At 34.4% G+C, this 19,099-nt stretch overlaps 1 protein-coding gene across 3 annotated transcripts in view; it reads left to right on the forward strand.

Moving 5' to 3' along the window:
* Positions 1-4,381: 4,381 nt before the first annotated feature.
* LOC150103488 (ras-related protein Rab-22A-like) overlaps positions 4,382-19,099 on the forward strand; it is an 87,754-nt gene continuing 73,036 nt past the window's right edge. The window contains exons 1-3 of one of the 3 annotated variants that reach the window (XM_090397748.1): positions 4,382-4,687; positions 4,841-4,906; positions 7,543-7,646. In XM_090397748.1, the coding sequence (XP_090253874.1) occupies positions 7,611-7,646 (36 nt within the window). In that variant the 5' untranslated portion in view covers positions 4,382-4,687; positions 4,841-4,906; positions 7,543-7,610. Of the gene's footprint in view, positions 4,688-4,759; positions 4,907-5,134; positions 5,247-7,542; positions 7,647-19,099 lie in introns of those variants that run through there. The other 2 variants (XM_090397747.1, XM_090397749.1) reach the window with 2 other exon arrangements.

A 19,099-nucleotide genomic window follows, 5' to 3' on the forward strand; every position in this document is an offset into this window, starting at 1 on the left:
TTGTCCGTTAGCACACTATGCACTCAGTAAACTGGGATAGATCCGATATTATTTACAAATTCTGTGATGAACCTCAAAGAAAAATCTTAGAATCAGCAGAAATTGCGCAAATCCCTGTTCGCCGTAATGTCAACCACAAGTTTTGTGATCGTTACTCCTCTTCTGTTCAACTATGATGGTCTCGAGACTACGTCCTCGTTCACGAGAACAACAACGCAGCTAGTCCGCGAATTCCATCTAATGTGAGCAATCCATAAATAATTTAGAAATTTGGTGATGTACTAAAGTAAGAATTTTTAAGTATCCTTTTTTTCTCTAATGTATTATGCACCTGATGAAGTCTTCTAAAAATACGAAACTAGTAGTCTCTTTCAAAATATTCGGCTATATAATCATATAATGATATAAGTGATTTTCCTTAAAATATGTACAATAATCGTGAGAACTTAATATATATATATATATATATATATATATATATATATATATATATATATATATATATATATATATAGTATTTGGTCGGAAAGACGTGTGTTCGATTCTGTCCAATACGTTAGGAACCCTTATCTGGTCTCTTTTGACTAAAGGTGAGTTAATATATATATATATATATATATATATTAATATATATTATATATATTAGTCTCATATCTGGCCGCCATTTTCCTTCGTACTGGAGCCATACTTACTAGTAACGTATTTTATCAAATTATAAATTATAAACATCAAAAACACACAAACAGACGCACTAAGTTACGCAAGGCAAACAAAACTACGCAATATTAAAGTAAATTTATCAACGATAACTGAAAATAACGCTTAACTTCTCAGGAACTTTCACGAACACTACACACTACGAATCCCTCTAGCGGCGACTTCCCGACATAGATTATGTTATAAAACACTTTAGTACACTAACTACACTAATAAAACTACAATAATATACTAAAATTACACAATTAAATCTAACAAAATATTTAATAAATCAACAAAAATCACAAATCTTTCAGGAGCTCTCTGACAGTATGTCTTTTCACCAGCTAGCCTCGACACCTCTCCTTGCATTTGAATGGTTACGGTGTAAGGAGACTTGAGAAAGTGTTGCTGAATGTAGTGGATGTGCAAATTCAGGGAAACTAGATTTATTAAGGGGGGGAGGGTAGATATACTGTCCTTAGGGAGGCAGTTGAATGTATGAATGAATATAATATGCCCGAGTGAATAAGGACAACAAATCAGAGTGGGATAGTTAATATAAGGCATCAAGGTAGGGTTGGGGCTAATGGGGGTCTTAAATTCATGTACACTAATGCTAGGAGTATTAGGAACAAGAAGGAAGACTTTTTGGCCATGGTTGGCACTTCCAGACCACAGGTTATTGGTAATAGTGAATCATGGCTAACTGTAGATGATATAGCTAGTGGAATTGAATGTGATGGGTATAGTGTGTTCAGGAATGACAGAGAGAATAAAATGGGGGAGGAGTATTGTTGATGATTGCTGATGAGCTACAGCCAAGGAGAATAGAATTTGAATTGCAGGATAGAGAAAAGAGCACATTTGAGGCCATTTGGTGTGAGATTGTTGCTAGCAGAACTAAATATACAATTCGGTGCTGCTATAGACCAGGTGATGGAAAAGATGGTGGTGACAGTATGCACAAGCAAATAGAAGAAATGAGTGGAAGGAGGGTAATTATTATGGGAGATTTCAACTATGGTTGCACTGATTGGAGTGAGGAGAGGACACACGGGAGGAAGGAATTGGATTTTATGCGGTTATTAAGGGATAACTATCTGCGACAGCATGTAATGGAAAATACTAGGGGTCAGAGAGTGCTTGACCTAGTAATTACATCTGAGGATTTGGCTGTAACAAATATGACCATATTGCCACCAATTGGTGAGAGTGATCATAGGGTCTTGACTTGAGAGATCGCTAAAAGTGTGGAATTTTCAATTAAGACAGGGTACATGTGGAATTATTGGGCTGGAAAGTATGACAAGCTTAGGCGTTTGATAGGTTCAGTGCCATGGCATGTACAACTGCAAGGACTAGAAATTGATAGTGCATAATAATAATAAATCAAGTAGGGATTAAATGGATGAATAACACCATTAAGCTTGAGCTGCAAAAAAAAGAAACAACTATGTAATTTAAGGAGAAAGGTGACCGGCAGGCACATGAACGGTATAAAGCGCAGAAGGGTAACGAGTGTGGTAAGAAAAGCAAAAAAGGATTACGAAAGAACATTGGCCATGCAGGCTAAAGAGAATCCTAAACAGTTTTTTATATATGTAGCAAGTAAAAGGAAAAATGTACATGGCAGAATGATTTTAAAGAATGCCGATGGTAGGGAGGTAACTGAATCAGTTGATATAGTTGAGTTACTGAGTGAGCACTTTGCAAGTATATATCAACCAGGTGGTGACTTTGCAGAAACGAATAAACCAGTAGATTATACGGGAAAGTGCTCACTCAGTAGCTCCACTGCATAAAGGTGGTTCCAAGACTGCTGTTGTAAATTACCGACCGATTAGCATATCTGGAATCATTGTCAAGGTCTTAGATAAATTAGTCAAGAAAAGAATACAAGATTGGATAGATGAAAATGGGATATTGTATGGGGGACAACATGGTTTTGTGAAGGGTAGCTCATGCCTCCATAACTTACTCACGTTTCATAACACAGTGACGGCTGAACTGGATAGGGGTAATGGGTTTACAGTGATACTACTGGACCTTGCCAAGGCCTTTGACAGGATACCACATGGATCCCTAATCAGTAAACTGAAGCAGATGGGGATAGATATAGGGTTGGTGAGATGGATAGGAGGGTGGTTGAAGGATAGATACCAGAGAGTGGTTTATTCAGGAGTGGAGTCTAAAAGACAGCTTGTGACTAGTGGTGTGCCGCAGGGCTCTGTTCTTGGAGCACTGCTTTTCAATTTATTCATCACTGATATAGGAAAGGATTTGAGAGGAAGTGTTCACTTGTTTGCTGATGATGCAAAGTTGGGTAGAGCAATTGTGAGTGCACAGGATATCAGAATTTTACAGGATGATTTGGATAGTTTGGAGGACTGGGCTAGGAAAAATGGATGTCAATTTAATGTGGCAAAGTGTAAGGTTATGCACTTTGGAGTGAAAAGAATAGCAGCAGTATATCGCATTGGTGGAACCGTACTTCAGGAGATTGATGTGGCTAGGGATTTGGGAGTGTTGGTGGATAAGGAATTGAAGTTTAGGGGGCACATTGCAAAAGTGACTAAATCAGCTCATCAAATCACTTGGCTTCTGAAAAATACTTTAACATGCAGAGACAAACAAGTTGTTGTTCCTCTGTATCGAGCCTTGATAAAACCCCATCTGGACTACTGTGCCCAGTTATGGGCACCAGGGTTTCTTCGTGATGGGGAGGAAGTGCAGAGGATCAAGAGACGAGTGACCAAGATGATAGCAGGTCTGTGGAATGAACCTTATGAAAATAGGTTGAACATTTGTGGGTTGCAGAGATTGGACGATATGCGTAGGAAGGGTGATATGATCGAGACATTCAAATTACTGAAAGGTTTCTATAAGATTGATCCAGAAGATATTTTTGAAAATATGACTGGTGGTGGGAGGACTAGAGGCCATGCATGGAAGCTGGGCAAGAGCGTGGTTGACAAGGGTGTTAGAGCTAGGTTTTTTACTTGGAGAGTGGTGAATGAGTGGAATAAACTTCCAGAGTCTGTTGTGGATGCTACGACTGTGAATTAGTTCAAGGCAAGGTATGACAGATACTGTGTCAATGTCGAATATTTGTTCTTGAGATGATGTTAGGGCCTCCCTCGATGAGTCTGTCGACTCCTTGGAGTTGTCCGGAACAACAACAACAACAACAACAACAACAACAACAATAATAAGGTGGTAGTGACTTTTTGTACCTGGAAAGTCGGGTTTTTCGACCACCCAAACAGGTAAACTGGCCCCATGAACACGCGGATCTACAGTCGAAAATTATTCCTATCCCCCTGACGTTAGACTATGCGACAAGCAGGTTGGGGTTTTCCACAGTCTCATAATCATAATCATACACTAAGAACGACAAAGATATTTTACTGAGGTTAAATATCTTGAAATTATAGATATTTCGATTTGTGTATTAGAACACGTTCAGTGTACAATACGAAACTGATGGAAATTCAACTGCTATATATTCGCATATGGTAAACAATGATTATCTTCTCATATGCAGTTGCAAGATGTAAACTAATACACAATTAAGATAAAAAAAAAACGTATTTACTTCAACCGAAATATCTGTAATTTTTCCGCGTTTCCGTGAGGAAGAGACGCACGTACTACCATCACTTTCGGTTGAAAAGAAATTCATAAAAGTTCTCATCTTAGATGGGATTCAAACTCAGGTCTTTTCAAAAAAAGCTTGGCTTATACTGCCGAGCTATGGAGGTTCTCTATTTTACTAAAATTGTACTCTTAAATTACAGATGTTTTGGTTGAAGTAAATAGGTTATTTTTAGTTTACATCTTGCAACTGCATATGAGAAGATTGTTTACCATATGCGTATTCATAGCAGTTGAATTTCCATCGGTTTCTTATTGTACACTGAACGTGTTCTAATACACAAATCGAAATATCTATAATTGCAGGGTGTAATCTCAGTAAAATATCTTTGTTGTTAGTGTTTTCTTTTATTTCAAAAGTGGAAATTATTTCCTTGTGTTATTTATATGTATTTTATTTTTTTATTATTTTTTAGACTTGTTTATATTCAGTGAATATGGGTAGCAGTGTTGTCGTTCATGTTTAGAGCACGTGTTTTCCTTACAGTGGGTGTAATCAATTGGATAATTGCATTTCTGGGACTGTTGGTTATGAATGACCGTAAAGGATTAGGTACGTCGTATGTGTATATATATATTTGCTTATTATTTCCTTAAATTTAATATATTAATCGAAGCTTCTGTAATATGCAGTTGCATGTTGAGTATTGTATCTTCCTCCCGTATGAGAAAAGCAGAAATAGCGTGTACCAATAACATGATGCTTTCACTGTGAGCATTCTTAAAATTAAAATAATTATATATAATATGTAACTGAAATTAGTAGTATTGGATTAGATGATATTTAATATCGAAATACAAGTTCAAATTGTATTTTTCGAATAGTAACGAATCCTTTATTTTCTGTTAGAATAATCTAAGTATTGTCAATTATGCACTTTTAGGATGACAAGGTAAAAAATCTATTGAATTACAGCATTTTAATTGTATTATTATATACTAATTATTGAATTTACAAAAAAAAAGAAAAAAGAAGTTATCTGTAACATTTGAAGAAAATTATTTGTATTTTGCAAGGGAATAGCATATTTCGTTGAAAATCGGATTGTATTCCAAGGGTCAGGAAGATAAGGTAGGCGTTAGGTGGGTGAGTAGTAGTATTAGGCGTGATCTGTAAAAAAAAGAAAATATTATGAAGGATTGACAAGAAGAAAGGTGATCAGCGCACTTGCGAGCAGTACAAAGCTGATGCTAATAAAGTTACCAACATAGTAAGGCTAAATCATCTTATGAGAGGATCTTAACCAAGGTCAAAAGAAATTCCAAAGAATTCTTTCGCTGCTTTCCTTTCGTTAAGGAAAAGGAAGAATGACTTTGGAAGGATAACTTTAGTGGGTATAATAAATTTAGTTTAATCCTTTATCCAAGTGTAAAGCAAACAAAGTTTGCACCTGAAAATATCTTCAGGACTGAAGTAAGTTAGTGCAACACCACGCAACTCTGAGCAAAGGTGGACCAAGCTCTCATCACTCCTTGTGGACATGTATACTGCTATGCATTAAGGGAAGGGCCATTACCCAGACCGGCTTCAACCTTTATTGAGGTCTTGTCAGTGGGAGGCAGATCCAAACGTGGAGATACTAAGGCAGAAGCAATAGGAGAGGTCATATTTACCTATAGGAGTTGCCAACAGGTGTACCACCTTATTATTGAATTACTCTGGATTTAGAGAAAGATGTTGGAAGTTTATTTTTCACTTGGTTAGACTATAATAAATTTAGTTTAATCTTTTATTCAAGTGTATCTCCAGTGTATCTGCCTTAGTATCTCCATGTTTGGGTCTGCCTCCCACTGATGGTAAAGGTGGACTACCAGTCTTGCACTACCTGCAAGAGTTACCTCAGTTCTGCATTACGTGCAGGTGCAAACTTGTCTGTTTGCTTACTTGGGAAATAGGATTAAAACCAAGTTTATATATATAAAATTACTTGGTATCTTGAATACATAATATATCCAAGGTAAAAAAACTTTCTACATCTATCTCTCATCCTGAGATTTTATTTAATAAGGTCAAAGCACCTTGTGGCAACTTGTTTAGGTAAAAATTCATATAAGATATGCTTTATTTCAACCTTTGTATTTCAGGTCTGACTCCCACTGATGAGGTTGAAATTGGTCTGGCTAGTGACCATTGCCTTTAATGCATAGCATCATACATCTCCACAAGGGGATGTGCTTTGCATTAGGGAAAAAATACTAAGGAAAGTGATCAGAGCTTAATCCTTTACCACAAGTTGCCTCAGTCTTGCACTACCTGCAAGAGTTGCCTCAGTCCTGCACTATGTGCAGATGCAAACCTGACATACTTGTCTGTTTGCTTACTTGGGAAATAGGATTAAAAACCAAGTTTATATACAAGTTTATATATATAAAATTACTTGGTATCTTGAATACATGGTTAAATGTTATTTAGATGTGAAATAAGAGATATACAAAATGAGGAAAAAAAGCTGTTTCTGTTCTTGTTGTCTTAGTGAGAGATGTTCTATCTTATTCAGAGATCCAGATGCTTTAAATCTGGTTCTTATGAAAGTTTTCTTTCTATTTAGTAATCAGTATAGCAAGAAGGTTAATATTTCTCGTTTTAATAATTTTTGTTATTATTATTATTATTTTATTAATGTTATTTTATTATTATCAACCAAGACCCCATGGAGTCAAAGACTCATCTAGGAGGTCCTTTTATCATACACACAGCTCATCATCTGTGCTTTAAACACACTCAAATTCTCTGCAGACACCATACTCTCAGGCAAAGCATTCCAATCATTCACAACTCTGCATGCAAAAAACCTGCTTCTCACTCCCCTGCTCACACCCTCTTTATACAGTTTCCAGGGATGACCTCTGGTTCTCCTCTGATCTCCCACTATTTTCTGTAGCACTCCAGCACCTCTCCTATAATAACCCCTTAATAACTTGTAGGTCTCTATCATATCTCCCCCTCTTCCTTCTGTCCACCAGACTCTGCGAGTTGCATCTTCTCAATCTTTCCTCATTTTCAACATTCCAGAGGTTAGAAACTACCTTAGTCAGTCGCCTCTGGACCATTTCCAACATCTCTTCATCCTTCTGAAAACCAGGTGACCTAATCTGGGTTTGTTTTGTTTTCTTTATTTTTGGAAATAATTTTTTTATATATATTTTTACATATGTATTAATATTAAGGTTGCATTTCTTTTCTTATAGGATTTAACTTATTATACCATTTCTACCTATCATCAATATTTATTCTATGAGAAGTATAGTTATTTAAAATGACATATGAGGAATTGAAGCTGTGCTTATTAGGGGTGAGTGCAATATATATTAGATTTTTCCATATATTTGAATAAACCTTTTCTTAATGTTTCATCAAGAAGACATACATTAAAACTATATCTTATATATCATTTTATAACAAAATAATGAACAGTTTTCAGATTATAATAGAATTTACAATTTATTATATTGAAATTTCAAAATTAAAGAAGTTAAGTGGCTTCACACTGTCTCCCCTGTATGGCACACACCACCACTCTACTTAAGGGAGGCTATATGTTTAGAAAGTTTAACTACTATTCATAGAAAGTTTTTATTTGTTAAATCCTGTCAAGTATGCCAGTTGTGGAAATAGGCTACATTGGTATCAGAATTCCTATACTGAAATCTAAACATGAGTAAGAGCCTAGATATATGTATTTTGCTGTGATAATTCTCGCATATTCTTAAAAATTTGCTGCCTCAATAATTATGTGAATTGATTCAAGCTTCCAAATACAAAACGGTTTAACAATACTAAGGTACATCATAAAAATATACAATATTCAGAACCACAGTAACTCATCTTAAAATCTAAAAAAAAAAAAAATTAAATAAACCACATCTTAATCCAGTTACAAAATGTCTCAGCTAAAAAAAACATCTGTTTCTCTCAAACTCAGGTGCACTTCAAATAAAAGTTGAATGAAACAACTTCTTTATCTCTTCAGTGGAAGCAGTTTCTTATCTTGATAACTTTTCTCTTACAAAAGTCTTGAAAATAATTGCTGATATGCTATTCTTAGTAAGAGATACAAAAAAACAAGACTTGGATAATAAAATCTTCAATCTCGAACACTGTCTAGCATTTCTCTTTTAAATGCCTTCTAGAAAAAGTCACACAAAACGTTGGGTTACTTCTGTTTTCATCTTCAAGATTCCTGATGTTTCTTCTTCCTGTACAAAGGATTTCTGAGAAAAAATGATTGAACACTTAAAAATCAACTTGCAGTATCTTTTCTCAGAAACAGCTATTAAATCATTACTGTTTCAATGGAATTTTTAATGTCAAATATTTTTTGTTCTGCAGGAGAAACTTCATTTATCAAGTTCCAAACTTTCCTTCCACCATTGTTATTCAAGTTACCTTGTAAAATAATAGCTGAAATCTTTTAAACTTCTTTATGAAAGAGTAGTACTAATGGAACTTTCTTCTAATTCATTCCAAAAATCCTACATATAAATAATTTGTACAGATTTTATGCTCCAGTGCACATAAAATTTCTGGTTTTGTTTCAGTCACAAAGTGAGAGAAACCATTGCCATTATGTAGTATACACACACGGTGCTTTGCTTCAAAACAGTAAAATCTCACACTTTCAGTGAACTAATTAAGTCGTTTTAATTTCATTATGTATTTTAAACATACACAAATAGTAAATTGTAACTCTTATTTTGGATACACTAGCTTACAGACAGATCTTCTACTACATTTACTGCTAGATGTAAATGATATGTTTACAATGTGCAACTGTATTATATATAAACAAATAAGTAGTTGTGCTTTTCTATGCAACATAAATGCATTATTATTATTATTACATGATCTCCAAGGAGTCCAGACACTCATCGAGGGAGGGCACCTATTCTGCAGCTCTCAGTCTCCACAACTTAATCCACCATCTACAATGCATCTACTGCCCACCACCACTAGTTTTTTTGTTTTTTTTTTGTCGGTAAATCGCATCTTTTCTCAAGACCGATTTGTCTGTATGTGGGATGAAAAACCTGAGTTTCTGGGAGAAAAAATTCTGCTATCTCTGTAAGAGATCGTTTAACTCACTTTCAATTGAAAAAAACCATATAAAGATTCCTCTCATCACAGCAAGAATTGAACTTAAGCCTTTTCCAATAGAAGGGTGCAACATACCATCATTCTAATTGTGCTATGGAGTGCTATATGCATTAACAGCAGAAACTGATAATTTGAAATAGACAATTCACATTTACACTACATAAAAAAAAAGACTGTAGAATGTCTGTATACATGTGCTGATAGTCTGTGTTATACTGTAGGCAAATAGCTTTTGTGGTTAGAAACCATAAAAAACAAACAAAAAAAAAAGCAAAATATATATTTTAGTAAAATATGTCAGTAATAAAATCACAAAGACTATCAACATAGGCACAGACATTGAAAACATCAGCTGCATCCTGAATGGAAAATCGGTAGAACCGTTTAAACATTCAGCCACTTAATCATAATTCTTTACATTGACGTTGGACCATGGAGGAAAGGGGAAAGAAATGAACGAGGTGAACTCCTGGCAGAATTTGTAGAAGCAGAAAGGCTCTACATTATGAATAGTTTCTTTAAAAAGAGAACTGGAAAAAGATGGACTTGGCAATCTCCAAATGGAGAGACAAGAAATGAAATTGATTTCATCCTAACAGATTGCAAAAGAATAATAAAAAATGTCGAAGTCATTGGGAAAACCTACTGTGACATTCATTCAGACCACCGTCCAATAAGAGCCACTCTCAAAATACACAAAAAAAATGAAGAACGCATACGAACACAGTCCTACCATAAAAAACGCTCAAAACAGATAAACCCAGAAGAATTTAGAAAAATGTGGAAGAAACCAACTGGAAATTAAAAAATGACATTGACGAAGATTTAACAAACTTTAACAATCAATTAATGAATTGCAAAGAAAGAACCTCGTATGAACTTCTTCCTAAGACCAGGGAACGCCTATCAGCAAGAACAATAGCACTATTGAAGAAAAGAAGAATACTGAAAGATAGGAAAAGACCGTCTAGAATATAAAATTATTTGTAAACAACTGAGGCAGAATATCAAAGACGACTATAACACATAGAGAACAACAAAATTGGCAGAAGCAGCTAGGCTCCACAGTGGCCTAAAAAAAGTAGAAAAAGAAATAAATCTAAAACAACCATTACCACCAGCCTTCATAGACAATCAAGGAAACGGACACACAAATAGAGGTGAAATGGAAAAAATAGTAAAATCATTTTATGAGAACTTTTACTCATCTAAACAAGTAATCACTGCTCCAGTACCAGGCAAAAATTTGGAAATGCCATCTGTCCTACCCGAAGAAGTAAAAATGGCTATCCACCATATGAAAAATGATCGATCACAAGGAATTGACGGTATAAAATCTGATGAATTAAAAATGGGTGGACAGATACTCCTTAAAGCTTTAGCAGAAAGGTTTACCTGATATATATATATATATATATATATATACACACACACAATTAAGGAAAGTGCCTACTGAATGGAAAACATCAAAGACCATAATTCTACATAAAAGAGGTAATAAAGAAGACATCAGTAACTATAGACCCATCTGTCTATTAACACACAGATATAAAATAATCGCCAGAGTCATCCTAAACCGAATACAAACCTCCATCAATGAAAATAGCTGCAAAGAACAGGCTGGTTTCAAAAAAGGCTTTTCAACAATAAATCACATTCAAACTATTACTCAGCTAACAGAAAGATGCAGAGAATACCAGATCCCACTTTGTCTTCTTTTTATAGATTTTAAAAAGGCATTTGACACTGTTGAGCATAACGCAGTATTCCAAGCTTTAATAGAACAAGGCGTAGAGAAAGCATACATCTAACTCATAAAAGATATCTACAAAGAAGGCACAACAAATATCCTTTTCAATCACCCGATTAAAATTAACTTAAGTAAAGGAGTACGCCAGGTTGATGTCTTATCACCTAATCTCTTCACATCTACTCTGGACAGCATCATTCGAAAAATTGACATGAAAGATGGAATAGACATTGATGGTGAAATGTTATATATCCTATTATTCGCCGATTGGTATTAATATCTCACTCACCCAAACTCTCAGAATCAATGCTGAATAACATAAGCCAAAACTGCCAAAAAAACTGGGGAAATACACCCGGACAAAACAAGATGGATGAAAAACAAATACTGTAAAGATACGATACAATTACTCTAGAATCTCATACCATCGAAAAAATTGAAGAATACATCTACCTCGGCTAGTCCATAAAAATGAATAATGATATATCAAATGAAATAGCAAGGAGAAAAAGAGCTGCTTGGATAGCCTTCAACAAAATAAAATCAACAATTACCAACCAAAACATAGATATAGAAATAAGAGCCCATCTTTTCAATAGTCACATCTTATCAGCATTAACTTATGGCAGTGAAACATGGAACACAACTTTAAAAGAAGAACAAAGCCTAATAACAACTCAACGTGCAATAGAAAGAAGAATGTGCAATATAAACAAAATAGACCACGTAAAACACACAGAAATCAGGAAGAAGTCTGGACTCATGGACATAATAAAAGCAATCTACAACAGCAAAAGAAGATGGGCAGGACATCTCGCCAGAATGAGAGACAACAGATGGACAGTCAGAGTTACAAACTGATGTCCGAGAGATACCAAAAGAAAACCTGGAAGACCAGCCTTAAGGTGGGAAGACCCAATGATTAAGAAAGTCAGAAGAGGAGAAGAAAGGCTCAAGACAGGAATAGCTGGACTCTTTACGACCTGCAGTCATGGAGAAATCCTGACTGAAATCACAGGTCCATCAAGGTAATCATAATTCTTAGTGCAGGTGGCAAATTAAATATGGAAATAGACAACATAATTAGGTCAGCTGGTTCAGTAGAAAGGCAGTTGAATAAATTTATATTGGATGAAAGAGAAATTAATCAAAATGCTAAAGTGTGTTGTATGGATCTGAGTGCTGTGTTAGAAATAAAACAGTTGATCAAAAACTGAAGATTGTAGATATGAGAATTCTGAGAAAAAAGTGTAGGAGTAAACAGATGACATCAGTCGCAGAACCATATTTAAAATGATGTTAGGAAGGATGTTTACTTTGTTAGCATTCAGGAATGTGTGAGCAGAGTTCTTCTCAAGTAGTATGGTATCTACTTAAACAGAATGAAATAAGTTAATAATTATAGAAGCAGGTGTTTTATGGCAGGAAAAAGACCCAGAGGAAGATTAAGATATAAGAGGTACATTGATGTGGTAAGAAATGCTTTAAAAGACATAAATATAAGATCAGACAATGTCAGAGTTCTTACAAGTAAGAATAATTTGAAGGAAAATTGTTGATTGGAAGTTAGTAATATTGTAAACTTTTAATTAATGTAGTACCATCCTGTGTGTGTATATATATATAGAATTAATATATAACTATTCATCTTAAGAACTTATGCCAGTTCTTAAGATGAATATAATTCTCAATTTGTGGTTGTTCTAATATAAGAAAAATATATTTATTATTATTATTTGTTACTTTTAGAATCATACACTATCAACAATAAACGTCTCATTGACTGTTATTGTTGATAGTGATGTTTTTGGTGCAGGACACCAGAGTGTATAGAGGATTTGAAATTGGAAGTGATCACCATTTAGTCTTAAGCAGGATAAAATTGAATTTCATATTGAAAAGAATAACATGTAAGGAAGTTTTAAAACGAATAAAAGTTGAGCAGCTCTCAGATGTGAAATGTAGACTAAAATATACAAACATTATTCCAGAAAAAATGAAATAGTTTGAGAACAGGAATCAAACCTTGGATATTCAGTGGCAAACTCTAAAGAAAATATTGATTGATTCTGCCAGAGAGGCATGTGGTGAGGTTGTCTGCAAGGATAGAAAAATCAGAACTCCCTGGTGGACACAGGAAGTTAAAGAGGCAGTGAAGGAAAAGAAGAAAGCATATCAAAAGTTCCTGGCAAATAAGTCAGCTTGTGCTCTTAGAGAATACAGAGACAAATGTAAGAAAGCTAAACACTGTGTAAAACTAGCTAAACAGAAGTCATGGGAGGACTTTAGCAAGAACATAGAAAATAAATATCAAGAAGGTGGCAAAATATTCTGGAGGTTGTTGAAGAAGCTCAGAAATGGAGGAAAGAGTGCTGTAAATGGAATTAGAGATGATAAAGGTGATATGAAAACTGGAGAAAAAGATATCCTTGAATTATGGATTAATTACTTTGAAAAATTGCTAAATGAAACTAGTAGTGATGACAGCACAGTGGTAAAAAACACTGACCAGGCATGCAATCAGGAATACATATCCATGCTTGAAGAAGAAAAAGCCATCAAAAGTCTGAAATGTGGAAAGGCAGCTGGAGTAGATGATATTAGACCAGAAATGCTCAAATATGGAGGTATAAAAGTTTTATAGTGGCTACATTGCATAGTTCAGAGGGCCTGAACAGAAGGACGAATTCCAGATGATTGGAGTAGAGCTCTCATAGATTGTGAGATTTACAGAAGTATTTCTCTACTGAGTGTTCCTGGTAAGATTTATGCCAGTATACTTGAGAAATGGTTGAGAAGGATTGTGGAAGAGAAGCTTGGTGAGGAACAAGCTGGATTGAGGCCAAATAAAGGCTGTCAGGATCAGATATTCACTTTACAATAAATAGTTGAAAATGTTGTTTATTATTTTAACAGTAATTATTTTGACAGTTTCAACAAATAGTTGAAAAGTCATGGGAATATAACAAAGATCTCTATGTGAGTTTTGTAGATCAGGAAAAGGCATATGACAAGGTGCCAAGAGAGAAGCTATTCAATACGCTACAGTTATATGGTGTCAGTAGATCATTATATCAAGCAATACCTCGAAAATAACCTGGCACCGACAGTGATAGTACCCATATATATATAAAAAAAAAAGGGAAATAAAACTAAATATGAGAATTACAGAGGTATTTCCCTACTGAGTGTTCTTGGTAAGATTTATGCAAGTATACTTGAGAAACAGTTGAGAAGAATTGTGGAAGAAAAGCTTGGTGAAGAACAAGCTGGATTCAAGCCAAATAGAGGCTGTCAGGATCAGATTTTCACTTTATGACAAATAGGTGAGAAATCATGGGAATATAACAAAGATCTGTATTTGAGTTTTGTCTATCTGGAAAAGGCGCCTTATCATATGCCTTTTCCAAATCGAAATTTTCCAGATCGATTGATACAATGGGTCATTATATTAAGCAATACTTTGTCTTTATTTGTGTTTTAAGTCAGCAGTTAGAATTGAAGGAAGTACAGGAAGATGGTTTAATGTTAAATCTGGTGTGAGACAAGGATGTGCATTATCCCCTCTGTTATTCATTATCTATATGGATTACATTATGAAGGAAAATGGTATTAAACATGATATCAAAATTGGAGATGTTAATGTCAGCTGCATGTTTTGTGCAGATGATGTTATACTTGTAACTAAATCTGCTGCAAGTCTGCATGATTCCCTGCCTAAATTGAATAACTGTTGTAATAGATATAGTATGAAGGTCAGCAATAAAAAGACAAAGACAATGAAAATAGGCAGAATCGTTGAAAATGTTAACTGTTGTGAACGGAGAACCTAAGGAACAAGTAAAACATTTCGGCTACTTAGGCACGATTTTTAGTGAAGATAGAAAATTAAATATGGAAATAGACAACAGAATCAACAAAGCTGGTATGGTAGGAAGTCAACTGAATAAATTTATATGTAGTAAGAGAGAAATTAGTCAAAACACTAAATTAGCTGTATACAAGACAGTGTTCAAACCAATTTTAACTTATTGATCTGAGAGCTGGGTCAGAAGTAAAACATTGACCAAAGACTAGAGACTGCAGATGTGAGAGTCCTGAGAAACATTAGGGGCATGAATAGAATGCATCAATGGATATCATATTAAACATGAGGATATTAGGAAAGAACTTGACATTGTCAGCATCCAGGAATGCGTTAGCAGAGCTAATCTCAGGTGGTATGTCACTTAAACAGAATGGGTGAGGAAAGATTAGCCAAACAAGTGTTCTCTGCCAGTTGGCAGGAAAGAGACTCAGAGGAAGACCAAGATATAGGTGGATTAATATGGTAAAAAGTGCCTTAGAAGATATATAAATATAAGACCTGACAATGTTGTAGCTTTGACAGGTAACAGATCGATTTGGCAGAAAAATATAGGTAGGAAGCTAGTAGTAATGTAAATTTTTCATGTAGTACTATCATATCCTGTACACCCCCTTGAGGGTAATTGTCAGGAATTTGATGATGGTGACGACCATGAGACCATCTCCATGCTTGTTGCAAGCTTAGGCATCTAATCTTATTCTTGTCACACACTTTAACATGATATTGTTTCAGTATAATGTAAAATTATGATATTGAATTAACAGAAGACAGCTTCCAATGAGCCATATAATTTTTATTAGTTTATTTTTCAGGCTCTGCTACTGGATAGCACTATCTTGAACTGTTGGTTCTTCTTGATGATGATGATGTTCAGTATTGCAGTACTGAATATCACCACTGAGAAGAAAGAGAAGAAACAATAGTTCAAAACAGTTCTGTCTGGTAGCACTATTAGTGTAAAAAAGTTGATAGATGGCATCAGTGATAGAATGACATTAAAAATGAAGCCATTAGAATGAAATGAACTAGGCATTATTAGTATTCAAGAGGAGATGTGAGCAGAGTAAATCTGTGGTGAAAATAGAATGAGAGAGGAAAGGTTAGTAAAACAGGTCTAAGTAGAGTGGTATGATTGGTAGTGTGCAAGGCTTACAATACTTAAAATACTGAGATCTCAGTCATTTTTTTCCAGTAGTCAAATACCAGTAGTGATATACAAAAATACTGTTTTTTCAGTACTAATTTTAAAAATGAATGTTTATGATTTATTCACATAAAGTTTAATAAGACTGACAATAATAAATCATCCATATTACTGAATTTACAACTGAGGGATTGTTATACATGTTACAAATGTATTGGTCATGTGAAGACTTTGTAAAATTCTGATATTATTTTATAAGTCTGAGTTTCATGTCGGCACAATTTCCTATAATTGTGTGTTACAGTTAATTCTCAAAGTTAACAATCTGCACCAAAATTCAGTCACACATGTATATTGTAGCAGAATTTGGCAAAGAAATTCTTGCAATTAGATTCCAAGACTCATCGGAACAGTTCACTGTTATTGCTTGAAAGAATTTTTGAATTGAGATTGTGTGAATAAAGCTTTAATTAATTTACATTCAAGTATTCATTTCTATGAGAATGAATTTATCCATGGCTATATCCATGCCTGATGTTAATAAAGTTATGAAAAATTTATTCATAAAATTTTAAAAAGTTAATAAAATTTATGAAACCAGGATAGTGGGATTAATACTAGTATTCTAAAAACAAATTTTTCTCTAATTTTTGATGACCATTAAGGTGCAATAAAGGAAAAAAACAAGTAATTAGTTGAATTCGTGTTTTAAATCTAACTTTTATTACAACAAATCTTCTGAACAAAATAATTATTAAAAATATACAGTTATTCTAAAGACAAAAAACAAACACATTTATACTGCAAATTTCAGTTATGTTTAAGCCTCCACATGGCCTGTTTGAATAAAGTGAGCTCTTTTAGAAACATAAGCAATCAATCCTGTTATTAAACTGGATCTGATTTTGGTACATATTTAATTAGTGGCAGAAAATGCCCTTCTGGTTTCTATGCTGGATGGTGCTATTGAACTGAGATAGTCATAGACAAGTTGCAGGTTTCCCATATTGATTTTCTAGCTATTTCAGAATTTTGAATACCAAAACTTTCCATCATAAATTTCATGGCAGTATCTAAAGTTAAATATTTGCTTCATCGTAACATAGTACATCTACCACTAACTTTATTAACATTAGTGGTAGATGTACTATGTTATGATGAAGTAAACATTTAACTTTAGTTGATGCCATGAAATTTATGATGGAAAGTTTTGGTATTCAAAATTCTGAAATAGCTAGAAAATCAATATGGGAAACCTGCAACTTGTTTAAAGCCGGATACGAGTTTCGTATCCGGCTTTAAAATAATGAGGGATTTATTATCCCCTTAACTTAAAACAAATTAAAATTGAATAAGTAAGTAAAAATTATTGAAATCAAATGGAGACAAAAAAACCAACAAATAGCATCACAATGTTCAAAGACAGAAGCAGAAAAACTATATTGTTGTTCACTTCACCCCTCTTTTATTATTCATCATTCAGCAGCAGAATGATGAATAATAAAAGAGGGATGAAGTGAACAACAATATGGTTTTATTGCTTCTGCCTTCCCTTGCTGTTTTGTCAGATTTGAAATGAACATGTGTTATCCACGTTTCAACCTATTGTTTCTTGATTTTTATTATTGAAGTTTTCCCTCCTTCAACCAAGGCTCGGCATATTTTCAGAAGTGCTAAATGATACTTGGACAAAGTGTGTCGTGAGTTAACCCCAGTATTTATATATTTTTCGGAAACATTTTTTAATAATGGAAAAGTGGCTTAGAACTAGGACTTTGAAAAGAAGAGAAAATGAAACAGGTGATGCCAACCCTAATTGTGATGCACGTGTTGTAACGGCAAGTAAATCTGATACTATTAAAGTAGAAGAAACAAGCAGTTCAAAGAAAAAATACAGTAGGAAATATAACAGTTCATATTTGGCATTTGGGTTTACTTGATGTGGAGATGAAAGTGAACAGAAACCTCACTGTGTTTTGTGTTATGAAGTGTTGTCGAACGAGTGCATGAAACCTGCGAAACGCCGATGATATTTAAAAACTAAACATTGTGATGTGAAAAATATGCCAATTGAATTTTTTCAGTGATGCTTAGGGACATTAAATCACGGGAAAGATATAATTTTGGCCATGGATTCCATTAATAGCAAGGCACTGGAACCATCCTATCTCTTAAGTTTGCCCATAGCAAAAACAGGGAAACCTCATTCTATTGGGGAAATTTTGCCACTTCCAGCTATAAAAGATGTGGTAAAAACTATGTTTGGCAACAAGTTACTAAAAGATGTTGACCTGATTCCTCTTTCAAATGACATTGTCGGTCACAGAATTAATGATATGGCAGGTGACGTAGAATCTCAGTTAATCGAAAGAGTTAAGAAGAGCTCTTATTATGCGTTACAAATAGACAAGACTACTGATGTTACAAATGATACGCAGTTAATATGCTGCTTAAGATATGCACGTGATAACAACATTCATGATATTCTGTTTTGTAGAACTTTGCAATTTCGAACAACTGGAGAAGAAATATTTCACACTCTAAATAATTACATAATACACCAAGGGATCCAGTGAGAAAAATGTATAGGCTTCTGTTCAGATGGAGCTCGTGCCCTTACAGGCAGGCACAGTGGGGTTGTTTCTATGGTCAAGGAAGTAGCTCCCGATTGGGTACATTGTTTCATATATAAGGAAGCACTAACTTCCAAAGGAATGCCACCAGAATTTAAAACTGTGCTATACAACTGCAAAGCTAGTTGATTTTATTAAAGCTTGACCGTTAAATAACAGGTTATTTTCATTACTCTGCGATGAAATGGGCATGAATATATACAGCTTTTGCTTCATTCTGAAATTCGCTGGCTTTCCAGTGGCAAAGCACTAACAA

Source organism: Typopeltis vanoorti, chromosome 9 (genome assembly GCF_054136105.1).
Source record: "Typopeltis vanoorti isolate ZY-2024b chromosome 9, IOZ_Tvanoo_1.0, whole genome shotgun sequence".
In the NCBI taxonomy this organism is placed as follows: domain Eukaryota; kingdom Metazoa; phylum Arthropoda; class Arachnida; order Uropygi; family Thelyphonidae; genus Typopeltis; species Typopeltis vanoorti.